Source organism: Giraffa tippelskirchi, chromosome 10 (assembly GCF_054371585.1).
Source record: "Giraffa tippelskirchi isolate mGirTip1 chromosome 10, T2T-mGirTip1v1.2.pri, whole genome shotgun sequence".
Classification (NCBI taxonomy): Eukaryota; Metazoa; Chordata; class Mammalia; order Artiodactyla; family Giraffidae; genus Giraffa; species Giraffa tippelskirchi.
Genome location: NC_137284.1, coordinates 94498652 through 94518555, shown reverse-complemented (window position 1 = coordinate 94518555; position 19904 = coordinate 94498652). Strand labels below are relative to the sequence as shown.

The 19904-nt window shown below is 34.1% G+C and overlaps 2 protein-coding genes and 1 long non-coding RNA gene across 11 annotated transcripts in view; 1 reads left to right on the top strand and 2 right to left on the bottom strand.

The window, feature by feature from the left end:
• Positions 1-19904, top strand: part of COG5 (component of oligomeric golgi complex 5) — a 283074-nt gene that overhangs the window by 58851 nt on the left and 204319 nt on the right. The gene's annotated exons all lie outside the window — the stretch shown is intronic.
• LOC145524174 (uncharacterized) lies at positions 5843-9455 on the bottom strand. Its single transcript, XR_014067273.1, has 2 exons — positions 9263-9455; positions 5843-8853 (listed from the first exon to the last, which is right to left on the bottom strand). It is a non-coding gene; the product is annotated as an uncharacterized LOC145524174 (long non-coding RNA).
• GPR22 (G protein-coupled receptor 22) lies at positions 15387-19817 on the bottom strand. The gene is made up of 2 exons (XM_081535962.1): positions 19742-19817; positions 15387-18143 (listed from the first exon to the last, which is right to left on the bottom strand). Exon 2 carries the CDS (start codon positions 18117-18119, stop codon positions 16818-16820), a length of 1302 nt encoding a protein of 433 aa, XP_081392088.1. The 5' UTR covers positions 18120-18143; positions 19742-19817; the 3' UTR covers positions 15387-16817.

Here is a 19904-nt window from a genome sequence, read left to right as displayed (position 1 = left end):
TGATAAACAGGGCATTTTGCATAGAATTAATTTCCTAGTAAAGTTAGTAATTCAAAATCTTGTTTGCTTTTAAACTGTGTTATGAGGAATTGTGCTTGGTCTTCTCCATAAATGCTGAGCTGTGGTAATTGCTGGACAGAGGGTGGAGGAGGGAGAGAAGGTATTTTTTGTTTTAATAAAGTTTGGCGATGCTTAAGAATGGCCATCTATTTGATGTAGAGACTTTCTACCTAAAACAAAGGAATGAAAATGATATTGCAGAGTGGGTTAAAATGTAGCAATGAAAATAAAAACCGAAAAGGAGTAGCCGGGAAGACTTCTGAGGATAAATGACTTAAGAACAAATCTTGTTGAATGGGCACTTGCAGGCTAGTTCTTTTAATGTAATAACTGGAACAACATAGTATTCACAAATTTTTCTTTCATAATAGTAATATTCTCTTTACTGACACTTTAGAGACTTCAAAACATCCTAAAATTGTACCATAAAATACCATAATTGTTTCTGCTGTGTATATAGTTCATGATTAAGAGACAAGAGAACGTAGCCTTTGAAGCCATCTAGAGCTTGATTTGAATCCCATTTCCATCCCTCTTGCTAACTCTGTTAGTTTTGACAAGGTAAATTCTCCCTCAGATTTCAAAGGACCGTTGGGTAGATTTAATGAGACAAATTGATAGATTGTCTTCGACCTTGCCTAGTATATAGTAGGTCCCCCCAGTATTGATTTCCTTTTATCCTTCTTTCTTTGGAAATAGAACTAAAGGATGAATTTGTTAATATATATTTTGAAGTCACACTGGTTATTCATCATTATCTGTGGTTGTGTGTTCCACTTTTACGTGTTCAAAAACGCCATCTTTTTCATTCATTTTTTAAAATCACATAATATACATTTCTTATGCATTTTTTTTCTGGTAACAAAATAGTGAAGCATCACTATAAAAATGTTCAAGTTAAGGATGGGCTCTATGTCTCTGTGTGTTTGTGTGCTCAGTCGTGTCTGACTCTTGGCGACCCCATGGACTATAGTCCACCAGGCTCCTCTCTCCATGGAATTTTCCAGGCTAGAATGCTAGAATGGGTTGTCACTTCCTATTCTGGGGGATCTTCTCAACATAGGAATCAAACCTGCATCTTTCGGGTCTCCTGCATTGGCAAGCAGATTCTTTAGCACTAGCGCCACTGATGTGGTGAATAAACACATCTAAACACATCAATCTCATATACTGAGGTGAGAAAAAGTATTTTTTTGAGTAACTAGACTAATCAATACATAGTGTTTTTTTTTTTTTTTACAACTGTAACACATCACATAATTGAAAACACATTAAAAAATAAAATTTCAGAAAAATGATAAAAGCTGTCATTGCTTGTGGCAAGTAGTGTGCTAACCATTATATATATTTTATCTCATTGAGGTTTCACAACCTCAGTGAGATGAAGTAGATGCTATCATTTTGCAAATGGGCAAACAGCGCTTTGATGAGATTAAGTAGCATTCCTAGGATCACACAGGTAGTAAGAAGAGGATTTTGACTTGCACTTATTTATTTCTTCTATTTGTTCCCTGGTGGAGGTGCTAATGAGAACCACAGAGCTATAAGACAAAAGAATTTTGTCAAGTTGGGACTTTTGTAAATTTTGGATACAGGCTTTAGTTCAGTTGCTCAGTTGTGTCTGACTCTTTGTGACCCCTTGGACTCCAGCATGCCAGGCCTCCCTGTTTATCACCAACTCCCGGGGCTTGCTCAGACTCATGTCCATCAAGTCGGTAATGCCATCCAATCATCTCATCCTCTGTTGTCCCCTTCTCCTCCTGCCTTCAATCTTTCCTAGCATCGGGGTCTTTTCCAATGAGTCAGTTCTTTGCATCAGGTGGCCAAAGTATTGGAGCTTCAGCTTCATTATCAGTTCTTCCAATGAATATTTAGGACTGATTTCCTTTAGAATTGGCTGGTTTGATTTCCTAGCAGTCCAAGAGACTCTCAAGTCTTCTCCATCACCACAGTTTAAAAGCATCAATTCTTCGGCGCTCAGCTTTCTTTATAGTCCAACTCTCACATCCATACGTGGGTACTGGAGAAACCATAGGGTAGCAGCTATAACAATATTATTTGTGAGTAGAAGTTGAAGGACTTTTACAGCTTAAAAACAATTTAAAAAATTTTAATGGCATGTTCTTCTTCTCCATTGATGCTGCCTACATTTTTCTTTTGAGATATGAGATTGGTCTGGGATTTAAATGTGTTCATTCTGAATATTCTAAGAAAACAAAAATATATCTTAGCGGTTTGTCTTTTGCTTCTGGTTATCCTAGAGAACATTAAAGAGCATAAAAGAGGCATCATTTAAAGAGATGTCAGTTTTATTTTTAACATTTTATTAAAGTATAAAAAAGATGCAAAAAGTATACACTTTAATGAATATTTTTTAGATTTGATAGCCTGACCTAATTAAAACTTATAAAAGGTACATACCAAAAGCTAGAGAAATTGCAGTTAATGTGCAATGTTTATGGATTTGCCCAGAATTTTTAAAATGAAACATGTTATGTTTCATATATTCAACATTTTAAATTTGGGAAAATATGTTGTTTTAAATGTAGGAGTATTTTATAAAGTACGCTCATAAATTAAGGTAACATAAAGCTGAAGAGAAACAAGATCTGAATATTAAAAAAGCAGTCTCAATCTGCATAGTACCTTTGTGAAGATAATGACTTTTTAATACGTCCTTGCCGAAGAATTGATGCTTTTGAGCTGTGGTGTTGGAGAAGACTCTTGAGAGTCCCTTGGACTGCAAGGAGATCCAACCAGTCCATCCTAAAGGAAATCAGTCCTGAATATTCATTGGAAAGACTGATGTTGAAGCTGAAACTCCCATATTTTGGCCACCTGATTCAAAGAGTTGACTCATTTGAAAGGACCCTGATGCTGGGAAAGATTGAGGGCAGGAGGAGAAGGGGACAACAGAGGATGAGATGGTTGGATGGCATCACCGACTCAATGGACATGGGTTTGGGTGGACTCCGGGAGTTGGTGATGGACAGGGAGGCCTCGTGTGCTGCGGTTCATGGGGTCGCAAAGAGCTGGACAGGACTGAATGACCAATTAATTTGACTTTCACAGTCTCAATTTTACTTGTGTAAGTTTCATTTAATAATATTTAAAAATAATTTTATTATTTTTGTTCATTTATTTCTGGATATGCTGGGTCTTCATTGCTGCGCAGGCTTTCCTCTGGTTGTGGAGAGCAGGGGCTATTCTCCAGTTGCAGTGCACAGGCTTCTCACTGTGGTGGTTTCTCTTGTTGCAAAGCACCGGTTCTAGGTGTGTGGGCTAAGTAGTTGTGGTTCCCCGGACTGTAGAGCACAGCCTCAATAGTTGTGAGGCACAGGCTTAGTTGCTCCACGATATAGTAATATGATTTTATACTTATATTTGATGACTATTAAGTTCCTAAATTTGACTGAGGAAGGAATTTTGATAAGGCCTGCCATAGGCTGTATAGTTTTATTTTTTTCAGAATAGTCAGCTCAATTCTAGTGTTATTTAAAAAATTAAGTACTGCTGTCATACTACTATCAATGGTTTAATAGAATAATCTTTGAATTTTTAAAATTATGATATTTGTGAAAACAAGAAAGTTCAGGTATATATTAATTTCTGAAAAACTAGAAAGTATAGGTAGATAACACCTAGGAATTCATTTTGGGAAATCTCCCAACTATTTCCTTGTACATTACAGCATCTATTATATATGTTCTTTTATATTAATATTACATTACTTCCATGTTAATAAACATAAATACATCATTTTGATGCTAATTAACATTCAGATGAAAACTTTCTAAAAATTTCTGTAAATAGTCTATTATTGTTAACAGCTTTGGACATTTTAATATTATTTACTGGTATAACTATCCTTTGATGACCATGCTTGGAGATATATTTTTGCACAATTATTTCATCGTTAGGATAAATTTAAGAAGTTGAATTCCTGGTCAGAGATTATGTTTAAGATTTTTGCTTAATGTTTCAAAATGAAACTTCTTTCTTGAACTAATGTGAGAGAATATACCTACAACTTTATCATCATTGATAGACATTAGCATTTAAAAATTATTTGCCAGTCACATATGTGAAAAACAGTATATTAACTTACTTTTTAACTTATTCTAATTTGCATTTTGTTTTTGCTGTGTTTGTCATTTTCTTTTTATTGATGAATTAGTTGTTACGGGCCTGTTTTCCTGTTGCTGTATTGGTTTGTAGACATGTATTCTTTGCAAAATAGAGGTAAAATTGCTCTGCTTTATAGACTAAAAGTATACTTCCCAGTTTATCCTACTCTTTCCTTTAAGTATAATTTTTACAACTTTATTGTTACACTTGTTACTGTCTATCAGCTAGTCTTATTCCTCAGTCAGTTGTTTCAAGGCTGTTTCCTTTCTGCTGCTTATCCAGGGACATGTGCTCCATTGTTCTTCCTTTTCACTGTTTAAAAAAAATTACTTATGTATCATTTTTGGCTGCACTGAGTCTTTGTTCCTTTGCACGGGCTTTTTCTAGTTGCCAGCAGTAGGGGCTATTTCTTGTTGCCATATGTGGGCTTCTCATTGCGGTGGTTTCTCTCATTGTAGAGCATGGGCTCTAGGCTCGCAGCCTTCAGTAGTTGCAGCCTGTGGGCTCTGGGGTACGCAGGCTTCAGTAGTTGTGGCTCACAGACTCAGTAGTTGCAGCTCGTGGGTCCTAGAGTGCTTGGGCTTCAATAGTTGCAATACACAGGTTTGGTAGTTGCAGTTCACTGGCCCTGCAGTGTGAGCTAGTAGTTGTGGTGCACCGGTTTAGTTGCTCTGAGGCATGTGGGATCTTCCTAGACCAGAAATTGAACCCATGTCCCCTGTATTGCGGAGAAGGCAATGGCAACCCACTCCAGTACTCTTGCCTGGAAAAATCCCATGGATGGAGGAGCCTGGTAGGCTGCAGTCCATGGGGTCGCTAAGAGTTGGATACGACTGAGCAACTTCACTTTCATTTTTCACTTTCAGGCTTTGGAGAAGGCAATGACAACCCACTCTAGTGTTCTTGCCTGGAGAATCCCAGGGACGGGGGAGCCTCGTGGGCTGCCGTCTATGGGTCGTACAGAGTCAGACACGACTGAAGTGATTTAGCAGCAGCAGCCCCTGTATTGGCAGGTGGATTCTTATCCACTGTACCACCAGGGAAGTCCCGTTTACACCCTTTGTAGTTATATTTTGCGTTGTGATATCGATGCTGACATTTTAGTCTTATTACCACTACTTTTGTAAGTGCCTGCAACCCAAACCTTTTATGAAATGTTTGGGCAAGTGAGGGCTAAGTGCTGTTATAATGAGCCTTATAAAAGTGCTTTTATGATTTAAAAAAAATGCTTATAAGATAGGTGACTTATTTATCATGGCAACTAGGATTTTATGCTATTGCTGCTTGCCAGTTTGACTGGGCGTTTTATGACCTGTCTACTAGATCCTGTAACATATGTTACTCATTAACATTTTAAAAACGTTTATGTAGTTTGAAAAGTTTGTTGTGTTATGGAACCAGTAAGACTATTTGTTAACATAAATGATAGTGATAGAAGAAAAGAAGTAGAAGCTTCTCATCTTCTTTCTTAGATTTAACAACAGTAATAAAATATTTAATGGTGTCCTTTATCATGTGTTCAAAGTGCAGTTTTATTTTTGTTTGTTTTTTAGTTCATTGTGATTATTCATATTGTATCTTTGAATCATCAATAGGTAAGATGTTTTAATGAGGACTAGAAATTTTGGGTAAAATAGATTTATCTTAAACTTAGTTGATGAAAATTCAGTTTATTAACTTTTCATTTTGGAATTTTCTAGCAGCCCTGATAAGTGTCATTCTCCTGATGTTAGTCTTTGCCTCAGCTCAGGTAACTCTTTTGGTTTGTGGTTTTGCAGTTAACCATTTTTCTGCTACCGAGTTTTTCTAGAACTTTGTTGAGAGAGAATATTTATGAAAGATTTTTCTGAAAGTAAATCAGTTTTTCTGTTTCTCTTAATCAGTGAGTCTTTGAAAGTTGGGAAGTGAGGATGAAAGGAATAAGTACGTCATAATTACCGGGGTGCCTTTTTGTTATGTTTTCGTTTTTAAGAATATCTGTTTTCTTATCAGTTGGAAGTGCCATCTTTCTCTTCCAACTGGCCTGATCGGCTCCATTGTTGTTATTGTTCAGTAACTAAGTCATGTCTGACTCTTTGCGACCCCATGGACTGCAGCATTCCGGGCTTCCTTGTCTATCACCAACTCTCAGGGCTTGCTCAAACTCATGTCCATTAAGTTGGTGATGCCATACAACCTCTCATCCTCTGTAATCCCCTTTTCTTCCTGCCTTCAATCTTTCCCAGCATCAGGGTCTTTTCCAGTGAGTCAGTTCTTTGCACCAGGTGGCAAAAGTATTGGAGTTTCAGCTTTAGCATCAGTCCTTCCAATGAATATTCAGGACTGATTCCCTTTAGGATGGACTGGTTTGAGCTCCTTGCAGTTCAAGGGACTCTCAGGAGTCTTCTCCAACACTGCAGTTCAAAAACATCAATTCTTCAGCTCTCAACTTTCTTTAAGGTCCAACTCTCACATCCATACATGACCACTGGAAAAACCATAGTTGACTAGATGGACCTTTGTTGGCAAAGTAATGTCTCTGCTTTTTAACATGCTGTCTAGGTTGGTCATAGCTTTTCGTTCAAGGAGCAAGTGTCTCAATTTCATGGCTGCAGTCACCATCTGCAGTGATTTTGGAGCCCAAGAAAATAAAGTCTCTCACTGTTTCCATTGTTTCCTCTTCTATTTGCCATGACATGATGGGACTGAATGCCATGATCTTAGTTTTTAGAATGTTGAGTTTTAAGCCATTCTTTTCACATTTCTTTTTCACTTTCATCTAGAGGTTCTTTAGTTCCTCTTCACTTTCTGCCATAAGGGTGATGTCTTCTGCATATCTCAGGTTATTGATATTTCTCCCAGCAGTCTTGAGTCCAGCTTGTTCTTCATCCAGCCCAGCATTTAGCATGAGGTACTCTATACATATAAGTTATATAATCCGGGTGACAATATACAGCCTTGACGTACTCCTTTCCCGATTTGGAACCAGTCCATTGTTCCATGTCTGTTTCTAACTGTTGCTTCTTGACCTGCATACATATTTCTCAGGAGGCAGGTCAGGTGTCTGATATTCCCATCTCTTGAAGAATTTTCCACAGTTTATTGTGATCCATCAAAGACTTTGGCATAGTAAATAAAGCAGAAGTAGATGTTTTTCTGGACCTCTCTTGCTTTTTCTATTATCTAATGTATATTGGCAATTTGATCTCTGGTTCCTCTGCCTTTTCTAAATCCAGCTTGAACATCTGGGAGTTCTTAGTTCATGTACTCTTGAAACCTATCTTGGTGAATTTTGAGTGTTACTTTGCTAGTGTGTGAAATGAGTGCAATTGTGTAGTAGTTTGAACTTTCTTTGGGATTGGAATGGAAACTGACCTTTTCCAGTCCTGTGGCCACTGCTGAGTTTTTCAAGTTTGCTGGCATATTAAGTGCAGCACTTTCACAGTATCATCTTTTAGGATTTAAAATAGCTCAGCTGGAATTCCATCACCTCCACTAGCTTTGTTCATAGTGATGCTGCCAAAAGTCCACTTGACTTCACACTCCAGAATGTCTGGCTCTAGGTGAGTGATCACACCATCATGGTTATCTGGGTCATGAAGATCTTTTTTGTGTAGTACTTCTGTGTATTCTTGCCACCTCTTCTTACTATCTTCTGCTTCTGTTAGGTCCATACTGTTGCTGTCCTTTATTTTGCCAATCTTTGCATGAAATGTTCCCTTGGTATTGCTAATTTTCTTGAAGAGATCTCTAGTCTTTCCCATTCTGTTGTTTTCTTCTATTTCTTTGCATTAATCATTTAGACTTATCTCTCCTTGCTTTTCTTTGGAACTCTGCCTTCAGATGGGTGTATCTTTCCTATTCTCCTCTGCCTTTAGCTTCTCTTCTTTTCTCAGCTGTTTGTAAGGTCTCCTCAGACAACCATTCTTGACTTTTTGCATTTCTTTTTCTTGGGGATGGTTTTGATCACTGCCTCCTACACAGTGTCACGAACCTTCCTTCACAGTTCTTCGGGCACTCTATCAGATCTAATCCCTTGAATCTATTTGTCACTTCCACTGTATAATCATATGGGATTTGATTTAAGTAATTGACCCCTTTTCTCTCTTATCCGACCTAACAGAAAGTAAAGGGAACAACCTTTTCCCCACCTCTTGTAAGTATGCAAGACTTAATGATTAGTGTTTTGCATTTTTATTGTATACCAGGATTAATTTTAATTTAACTTTTTTCATTCTGTTTGCTCTGATTCTTATTTTCTCATTTCATTTAATTGTATCTAAAGTTGGATGCTTTAAAATTTGTCTTGTATTTTCCTTAGGATGACATAGGATATAAATAATATTTACCAATTTTCCTTTCTTACTTCCTAACTTGAAGAATAGTTTTAGTTCTGGGTTACTTGCTTTTGTGAGAATCTTTTTGAGTTTGTAGAGATTTGTTCCAGAGAAACACATGCATACATATGCCTGTTAAATTTTGCACACAGTTTCAAGGGACTTAAGAGACCCCAGGAAATCCTGCACCAAAGTCATTGTTTATCTGAAATGTATTTTTGGGGAGATGTTTTTCTGTATGGTGGCTATATTCAGTCACCTGAACTTTCTTTGTATATTTAAATTGTATTCATTAGCACATTTTCAGTAATATTAGCTTGCTCTGGAGTTCTGTGATTCACTGAAAATGCTAAAAAGCAAAAGAATTATAGCAGTAGATAATATCAGTGTTATTGGAAAGAATTCTTAGTGTAAGGTTAATAAGAAATGTCCCCAGAGTAGTGTTTTTGTTCTACTCTTTGAAGTATTTAAATAACACTGAATACCAGTGTTACTTAAACTGTCATAGAACCAAATAGGAAATTAAAGTTGTCATAAACTACCAAAGAGTAGCTGATATTTCCTAAATTGTATTGATGGCACAAACAAAGGAAATTTTAATAATAAAGGAAAAATATTTGTAACCATCTACCTAATTTGAGTGACATCTGTTCAAAAGATACACAAAATGAATTTTTTAGTATTTTCCTTGTGAACTTATTTTAGAAGTAATAAATTTTGTATTGAAATGAGTAAAAACATGCAAGTATAGTGCTTACCTTCTGGTCAGAATAAGGTAACATTATGACAGACAGTAATTGTGCAATTTGTAATTAACTGAGTATAATGGCTGAATGAAGTAACACTTGACAGTGTCTTCTTTGTGTTTGGTATTATTTTATCTTCTGAGTGTATGATTTTTAAAGGAAAATCCTCTGGAGGAGGACATGAATACTCCAGTATTCTTGCTTGAAAAATCCCACAGGCAGAGGAGCCTGGTGGGCTACAGTCCAATAGGTCACAAAGAGTTGGATGTGACTAAGCACGTATGCACATGTTGCCTAGAAAACTTTTTAGAAAATAAATTTTTTTTCCCTTGGTCATGCAGCACAGTTTGCAGGATCTTAGTTCCTGCCCCAAGAATTGAACCTGGACCCACAGCAGTGAGAGCACAAAGTCCTACCACTGATCCGCTAGGGAATTCCCAAATTTTAGTTCTTAAGGAAACAAATGTCCTGGTGAACTGTAGTATTGTTGCAGGAAAAGGGACCCCTTCCAAGAAACTTGGCTCTTGTCTAACACTCAGAAATGAATTGTCCGAGGTGACACATGTGCTGACAAAGCAAGAGATTTTATTGGGAAAGGGCACCTGGGTGGAGAGCAGTAGGAGGGTAAGGGAACCCAGGAGAACTGCTCTGCTCACAGACTCATGGCTCACAGACTCAGGTTTTATGGTGATGGGATTATTTCTGGTTATCTTTAGCCAGTCATTCTGACTCGGAGTCCTTCCTGGTGGTGCGTGCCCTTGTTCAGCCAGGATGGATGCAAGAGAGGATTCTGGGAGGTGGTCAGACATGTGGTGTCTCCTTTTGACCTTTCCTGAACTCTTCTGGTTGGTGGTGGCTTATTAGTTCCGTGTTCCTTACCAGGACCTCCTGTCTTAAAACAACTCATGCAAATGGTTACTATGGTGCCTGGCCAGGGTGGGCAGTTTCAGTCAGTGTGCTTCCCCTAACGGTATATAGGTCCAACTAAGAATTTTATAAGGTAAAATGAAGTGTGCTTAATTTTTTTTTCCTTAAGAAGGCACTGTGGCCTGAATTGAGTTCAAAGTTGCTTCTGTATCTTTTCATTTAATAGTTATTTGAATGTCTGTCTCTGTGATAGTCTATCTTCTAGTATATAAAGTAATGGTTCTTAATCTTTAACATACAAATCATCTAAGAGAACTTATTAAAACTTGTTATTTGGCTGCAGCCATAGAGGTTCTGCTTCATTAAGTAAAAGTAAGGCCCAGAAATTGGAGTATTCAGATAAACACCATGGAAATTCTGATAAAGGGGGCTATATTTTGAGAAACTCTCTCCTAAACAAGATGGATGGGGAAGCCTGACGTGCTTACAGTCCATGGGGTTGCAAAGAGTTGGACATGACGGAGCTACTGAACTGAACTGAAACTGAAATAAGATTAATAAGTTTAAAAGTTGTTCCTTTCAATTTCTCAAATATTTACTCATCCATTGGTATTTATCAGTCACTTTTTCTACGGAAGCATTGTGAAAGGTTACATTAGTATTACAGACTGTTATTGTATTATGTGGGTTAAAGACAGTTTATAAAGTTAGGTAGCTACAGTTTGCTAGCATTTCGTTGTTTGCAAGAAGTGATACTTTGAAGAAATTTAATAGCAAAAGAAAGACTGAGGTTTTTAAGAATTGGAAAGAAAATTCTTAAAGTGTAGAAATGTAGTTTGAGATACATATCTTTGTTTCTTCTCTACCCAATCAGTATTCCACTATACTGGTGAGTAGTATGACATGTGGAATTGTGTGTAATATTAATGGCTGCTGTGTATATGTGTCAGTTCCATATATTAATATATTTCTCATTCCTACAGTCTGTGTCTCATATGGCCTTAACTCTGATTTATTAGTATTAACATTAAAAAATTTTATGTTAAATTAATATGTTTTCATTTTGCATCACTTACTAGTATTGTATGTCCTAAACTGTCTCTGTGGAAAGTGATTCCTCATAACCTTATTATCTTCTCTGGTTCCTTTTTCTTTTCTCCCTGAAAAGTTGGTGATGTGTTTTGGTAGTCTGCCTTGCTGAATGTCTCTCAGAAATATATGACATTAAATAATTGCTTACATGGAAGCAGGGTAAGGAAAATGACCTCAATCCCAGACAAACTCAGCTCTCCGTTTCTATCTTACTTGATGCTTCAGGGTTTGATACTGGTGTGAAGTTAATATTGGTGGCCCTGACAGGAGTGACAGCACTTTTTACCACTTGTTGGTGTAAATACAAAGCTGTCATCCTTGAAAGCCATAGATACAGTGTATAGAGGTCTGTTAAAAAAAGAAAAGTGTGAATAGAAGGGTAGAGATACTTAGGGTTATTTTCACACGTTTTTTTATCACGAGCCAGGGAAGAAATATTACTGTGTTAAATTTGCTCATCTTTTTCTCTCACAAAAATGAGTATTCTTTAGAAGGTGATAGCTTTCGTATAAATGATCAACCCAGTGTTCCATTTGTTTCTACATCTCAGTACTATTTTGTTCCAGATGTTTGTGAATTGTTATAGTATTCTTTCATTCTGCTTATTATAATGTAATATAAGTTATCATATTACTGATCTGTCTAGTCTGTTGACTGCATTTTAATTCTTTCACTGTTTTGAATGCATTTTAGAAAAAGTCTTCAAATTAATTGTCTTTTGTGAACTCAAATCTATAATTCTATTTTCTCTTTGTATTTCTCTAAGAGTTAAGCATCTCTGAGTTTTTTGGATCTTTTTCCTAGTTTTTCTGAGTTTAATTATCTCCTTGTATTTCTTGTTTATAATAGGATCTGAGCTTCTCTATTCCCTAACATTTATTATTCGTCATCTCATGTTTAGCTTTCTTTGAGTTCACTTTGGTCCCATAGGCAGCTGTCCCATTCAGAAGGGGTATATATGGGTATCCATCTCTGAAATGTAAAGAAAATAACTATCAAAAATTTTCTATATTTCTTATCTTACAGAGTGGAAATGAAGAAAAGAAATAGATTATTTTATGTGTTTTTCCCTTGCTTTTAACTTCCATTTAGAAAACTAAGCTGCTTCACAATTTGTTAAGTAAGTTTCTTACTTTTTGAAATGTAATTTGAAGCTATTTAATTATATTATAAAAAAGTTTAAGTACTTGATATGTTATCAATATTGTTTTTCAGAAACTTTGCTTACATGAATTTTTTTAATTTTTAAAAATTATTTTTATGTAGCCATTGACAAAGAATGAAGGTGATATGTATATAATGAGTTGGGTGGATAATTTATAATAAATTATTAGGAAGACACAAAGGATCATATTTATATTTTTTACTTTGTATATGTCAAATTTTGCCAGTGTTTAAAATTTTTTATAATTAAAAAAATTACCAAAGAAGAAAATAATGTGTTAAATGGAAAAACTCAATAAAACAATATGTGAAAAATATAAAGTAGATAATTTAAAACATCGAATTGGAGTTTTTATTTTGAATATTCGTAATAACTAGAACATTCTTGAATAATGTTATTTATTTTACTTAATTGAATTTTCTGCTTTGCCAGAAATTCTTGTTTCTGTCCTTGTTACCTATGTATTAATGCTTTGTTCAAAGCATAGTTTAAAAAGTTCTTAGATCATTGAGGAAATCTCACTTCTTGTGGTCCTTCTTATGGCCATCATTTTTAATTCTTCAGTCTCTTATACCAGTTGGCTTTCTAGTCAGTTGGATACTTCATTGATTCTTCCTTTATGTTACCTGTCACATGTATATACTCCTTTGCAGAGCTGCCAGCACTTTTTGCCAGGCCTTTCATTACCTATCAAGGTGATGGCAGCAGCTTCCTATCCTCTGTGTTTTACCCAACCAACAGTTTGGTTTTTCAGTTTCCCATTGCTGTGTCTTCATCAACTCTTCTACATATTGCTTTTTTGTTGTTGTTGTTTGTTTTTTGTAGCTCACTTCCTATTGCGTTATTCTCTTGCTCAAATTTCTCTGCTGGCATTGAAGACCTCCATCTTTTGGTTCTAATTTAACTTACCAGATAAGTTCTCACTGCTGTATTACTTTTCTTCTACAGAGAACTGTATTTTCTGTTTCCAGAATACGCTTTAGTAGCTTTCCTCAACAATCCTTTTATTTATACTGTTCTTAAATCCAACATAATTCTTTTCTTATTAAGAATTTGACTCTTTTAAAATACCACATTTTTGCATTGATTTTTTTTATAGGTATTTTCATACTTTTTACTGCCTTGATTCTATTTTTTAAGCTCTGAGGGTAATATATATAAGTTTCTGTCATATAAATATCTTCCATAATGCCTTCTACTTTGTAAAGATTCAAATGTTAATTGAATTACAAAGCTTACTTGAATGTATAGTCATAAAATATAATAAAGCCAAAAGTTTTATTGGCTTTGGAAAGTAGTCTTGAAGTTACTGTGTTGAAGAAAGCCCTACAAATAAAGCACTTGCTTTCTTATACATTTAGGTTTTTGCATTTAAAAGTCTAATCTCAGTGAAATCTCAGGAGTTTGATTTTTTAATGTCCAGAGAGCTGAATTTTGCTATAATTTTATTTGGGGGATTAAAAAAACAGACCACATACCTAAAAATTGACTTATCATGAGTGAGAAGTACAAAATTATTATGAATGGCATTTTTAATTAAAGCATAATTGTAAATAATTCTTTTTTAATATGTTTGAACATCTGCTGGGTACAAGTTAGTAGAATAACAATGACCTTAAATTAGGAAACAAATAAAAAAACAGTAGTTCCATATCTTGTTGAGTGCTCTTCTTTAGTTAGTTTTTAAAAATAATAGTTGTTTCTGTAGTTTTTAGGGACTAACACAGCTGTATAGAAATTGATATCTGTGAATGTGATTTGTGGCAAGTGGGTAAAAAAAAAAAAGATTTTAAGAAGATCCCATATTGAATTTATTGTTACCTTTATTGCTTTTGCATTTAAAACTTCATTCTAACATGAAAAATTTGCATTAATTCTTTTAAAAATAAAATTATTTGAAGTAAAGTAAAAAATTTACATGTTATGGTAAGAGCCATTATAAGAAGAATAAAAATAATTCACCTTTTCATTGAATAAGCATTTAAAAAAAGATTGTCTAAGCTTCTCATTCTCTCCTTTTAAGCTGAGATCAGCTATTGCAAACATTTGTGACTTGTTTTTAAAAACTGAAGTTTTAACATAAATGTTATTTTAGTTTACAAGTTACATATTATTTAACACTAACAAGCTATCAGAGGTTATCTGGTAAATATGAATATTCTTGATTACAGATCATTGGGTACACTTCTGTATATCTGAAAGATCACTACAGGTGGGCAGAAATGCTTGTTAATTGTTCTTGTGTCAAGTGCAGAAATGGTAATAGTTTAGAGGGAAACATTATAATATTTGCTGTTTATTTCTTATTTTGTTAGTTTTCTTATTACAGAGAACAAGAAGGCAATAAGGCAGTTTAGACAGATTTATTAGAAAAATGGTTTTTAACTGAGTTTTTTGGCATGTTTGAAGATGAAAAATATTTAAAACATAAAGGGTTTTTCTTAATATGAAAACTTTAAAAATAATCTGATTTTCACTTAGATTAAAAACTCGATATTAAAATATTTATGTTCAGAAATCCAAGTATAAAATTAGTTTAAAAATTTTAGGAAATATGTTAAAGATGCTCTGTGCTAGATATACTTATCTAACAAAATTTTTCTTGATGTCTTTATGAAATCCTGATATCTCTTTAGAGTTTCAAAATATTAGTCCTACTTGTTTATGCTTCATATTGTCAAATTGAGACATTTCTTTAATTCTATTAAAGAGTACAAAGTAAGGCAGAAGGAAACTGTTCCTTTGCTAAGATTTGACATTATGTCAAAATTATTATCAGAAATATATCACGATTAAATTTCTCATGTAGTCTCAGTGAATTCAAGCTATTCCATGGTGCTCATTTCCTCACAGGGTATAAGATAGTTCAGTAAACTAGATTGGGTGAATTTCATTTATTTACACAAAAATGGTGTATTACTGTTTTTTTTCTTAACAGTCCAACATTTAATTTTTAATTATAGAAGACCAGCTGATGAAAACAGTTTCTTTCAATGAGAGATTGTTATTGAATTGTTTGACAAAATTTTTTTATTTAAAAATGAGTTGCTACTTGATTTAGTGAATACAGTATGAAAAAACAGAATAAAGAATTGTCCAGTTAACCAATTACAAGGTAGCAAGTATTTGCCTACTTTAAATAACTTATTGCTAGTTTTCATATACAGTGATGATTAGCACTTACTGATAGATTATTAGATTATAACAATTGGAAAATCCTTGTTTGATATAAGATTCTCAAACCTGATATCTATAGTTGGGATTAGTAATTTCATAGTTTTCTAATATGAATTGAGGATTGGAGGCAAATGCTTTAAGTTTATGTGTTGTAGAGTAAAAAACATTTGCAAGATTTATTGCCACTTTAATGATTTTCAGAGTTAAAAAGAACTAGGTATTTTGAAACACTTAGGAGCTCTGATAGTGTAGGAACATTGTATAAATTGTACTCTGAAGTTGCTATATATCTAAAATAAGTAGGTGACTTTTCTATAATGACATAAAGTCTTTTTTCTCCCCTTCCTAGAATTCAGATTTTAGTGGTTAATTTCTGTTATACAAAAAGTCCAACTTGAATATAAAATTAGGATGTCAGTTTATTTTAATGTACTGGTTTTTGCTTGTATACTGTATTAATCCAGAGCATTTTGTTTAACTCAACCAAAGTGAGGAAGGAAGAAAGCAGCTTTGGTTTTCTTCCTTCTTTTTATTGTCAGTTCATTTGTATATTATAGGCATAGTGCCCTTGATCTTAAAAAGTCAAACTTTTCTTCATAATAAACTTGAATTTCAAAAGTTTCCCTGTCTTGATGTACATATACAGAGTTGTTTATTTTTTGCTTCTTGAATTTTAAAATCCTGATAAATCCTGCAATTTCCTACATTCCAAAAAGGATAAAGTTTCATATATAGGTCATTATTTTTGATGCATCAAACATTATAGCAAGTAGACTACGTTAGAAAACATAATATAGCAGGTATAGAAAATCCTGGTTTGTTTTGATTGTTTGGAACCCATAATTTTGGTTTCTACATTAAAACGCTATTCCAGTTATTAACATATAAATATATCTATAGTTTGTGGCTTAGAAACAATACACTTTATAAAAAAATGCAAGGATACCTGTGTTAGTTATATTTTAAAGTTATACAGTGTTTTAAGGCTATGTATTTATTCTTTAGAAAATATGACTTACATGAATATCTTCTGATGGACATAATATTGACAAAATATACACATGATATTACCTTAACAAACTGCCATGCAACAAATACATTAAGTAATGAAGAAAGTGAATATATATGACCTAATCTAATCTTGACATTTACATTGAAAGTTTACAACATAACCTATACTTAAATTGTTTTTCTTATATTTGGCAGTAATTCATTTTTTACAATTTAAAAATTTTGAATGTGGGTTTGGTGAAACTTGGACTTTCCCTAGTCTGTGACAACCTGAGGTACTAAACATTTTTCTCTTATTTCACTATCTTCAAAGGTGATTTTTTTGTTTCTTTTAGGATCTATCCAAGAGTTGTGTATTACAGCATTATTAGGCATGGGATCAGCTTCTACTATGGAAACAACTCGCTTTTTCATTTTACTTTTTAAGACCTTTTGAAATTTTTGTCTAGTAAATGCATATAATAGAGGGTGAAATATAGTTGTTCCATAACCCATGACTAGAAAACACAACCTTAATTTTACTAAAAGGTCACTTGGGCCTAAACATAAAATGGTGGTATTTAAAACAGAAATTGGTGTCCAGCAGAGAAGAAATGTAGAAATAATCAATAAAGACATTTTGAAGACTCTTTTTTGCCTTTCTCGTCGTTCCCGGTGTCGTTTCATAGCTCGCCGGAGAGCAATTATTACAGACACTGAAGTTCTAACACCAAAGACTACATTTCTCCCACCACTGCCTTGTGACATGTCTGTAGTCTCATGTTGTGTGGTTAGCGAAATTGTCTTTTTCTTTCTTGCTTTCTTCTTCTGCCCTGTTGAGAATCTTGTGCCTATCCGAATATTGAGAGCCTGAAGTATTTTGCTGTATGTGATTAACATCACTATGACAGTGAAAAAGAATATTGGAATCTGTACTAGCAGGTGATAATACATTCCCAGTTCAGTGTAGTATTCATTTGTGCTGACACACAAAAGTGTCTTGTTTTCCCATGTATTTCCACTTCGAAGGCTGAAAAAATTTACCTCAATAAAGGGAATCAGGAAAGAGAAAAAAGAAAAAATCCAAATGGATATCATTAGCATTGCAGCTCTGCCCATTGTCAGAATTCGGTTTGCAGGCTTTACAGAGATGTCGTATCTGTCCAGAGTGATAGCAAAAACGTTGATTGCTGTTGAGACACTTGCAAAAGATACACAGGCCTCATGGAAACAGCAGATGAGAGCAGTGTTACTCTCCAGTGAAAGCAGAAGGATAACTATAGTTAGAGGAATACATCCCACACAAATGATTACATCAAGTACATGAAGATTCATTGTAATAATGTTACTGACAGAGTTGATTAAGTTGGATTTCATGCAGTAAAGTACCAATACGGTGAGGTTGCTGCCAAGTCCCAACACAATTTCTAACATAAGAAATCCGGTGAGAGACACTTGAAAGCTTAATGGATATGATAGTGGTTGGTACATATTGGTGTTGATGTCATCAATGTCATCTCGCACTGTAATGTTAGATTCAGACTGCATGTTGATTTCCAGAATGGGAGAAAAACACATTCTTTTGGAGCAGCTGTTTTTTCCCTAGAAAGTGAAATAGAATAAACTATTTGATATTCAGCAATTTAAATGACAAAACCTGTGTTCATTGTGAAAAAAAATTTTATTGTGTACTTAGTTTAATGTTTAAATGTATAAACTGCTAATGGAAAATGTAGAAACATCAAGGTTACATTGTTTTGATGTAAAAGGAAATTGGCCCATTTGAAGAAATAACTATTGGGGATTGCTTCTATATGGTTTGAAATTATTTAACAAACCAAAAAGATTTTCCTTATTAGGGTTTTTCAAGGTTATTATTTGAGATACAGTGTATTTTTGTATAATAAAACTACCCAGTATGTGAAAGTAATTTTAGCCCAGTGTTTTAAGATTTCATTTTAAATGTTGTGAGTAGGTGGAAAATAAATGCTGTTTTAACATGTTGTGGCACAATTAGTGTAGGTGTAATTATTCCCATGAGATTTCAAATGAACAGGACAAATGTTCATTTAAAATGATAAATGGCACAGAGCCCTAGTTTGTTTTAAATCACTTTGTCCTTGTTCCTGATTGAAATTCATGTTCAGAAGTCTACAGTGTGCTTGGGGATATCTGGAGTTTTTTTCCCACCGAAGTAGGAAAATGATAAATATTTCATATTTTGCAGTGAAAGTGCTCACTGAACTTTACAACAAGCAAAAATTGGAAGAAAAAAGACAGTATTTTGAAATAAAACACCACAAACCTTGGTAAAAGAGCACTAATCACTCCTATGAATGAATGATTTATTTTGTGACCACACCCTTTCATATCATGTAGAAGGAGAAAATGGAAATTTAATATCACTTAAGAAATAGCCATTTTTGCGATGGTTTAAAAGAATATATCAGTTGATTTTATTAAGCAGGATTTTTTTAAACAAAAAATGAAATTTTAGGGAAAAAGGAGTATCTGAAGCCCATTTTCTGAGAAATCTATTAAATTTACACATTCCCTATGAAACCTTTTGTATAAATCACCCAGTATGTATCATTTTGAGGAAAATTAAAAAAACAACTCTTGCTAATTCATGCATATTTATGTTTTAATATAGAAGTTTAGAGTAATTTATAAAAATAATGTCTGACTTGCTGGGCTAATAAAATGTCAGTAATTTGTATATTAAAATATAAATGATACAACCAACTATATTTCACATTTCAAGTACAGCATTTTGCCTGCAAAATCATAACAAATTATAAAAGCTAACAATTTTCAGAAGTTATGTTAGCCTTTCACGTGTAACCTTTGACAAGTTTTAGAATACAGTTTTATTTATGCATGTTATTTTAGAGGTAGTATTTCAGAAACACAAATGCTGATAACATTATTAATTTCTTTTGACCTTGATGTAAAGTATTACTAAAGGCATATATTTGAGTAAGTGAAAGTCTTAGCCAACATTGAAATGCTATAAAAATGAGAAATTTTAAAGTGTGCCAAATTTTCTGAACTGACAGATTAAAACATCAGATCTTTGTCACAGCAGTTAGAAGTGTCAATTTTAGACAATAACTGAGGGAAATGAATTGAACTGTAGATCAAGATTCTTTTCTCTTGTAAATGTTAAACAGTGCTGTGGGCTGCATGCATCTTCTGACCTACCTGTTTGTTGTTGCCTTATGGGCCTTTTGGCTCACTATAGCAGTTTTCCACAATATGATAACATGATGTCATTGACAGATTTGGACATGATTTTTTTTACCTGACAACAGTGAAGTAGCTGTGTTTTATTTCATGTCTTGTAGGAATTCTTTCATTTTT

What these genes read in the sequence shown, in the direction of transcription:
- GPR22 (XM_081535962.1), bottom strand. Translation starts at nt 18,119, where the DNA reads ATGTGTTTTTCTCCCATTCTGGAAATCAACATGCAGTCTGAATCTAAC.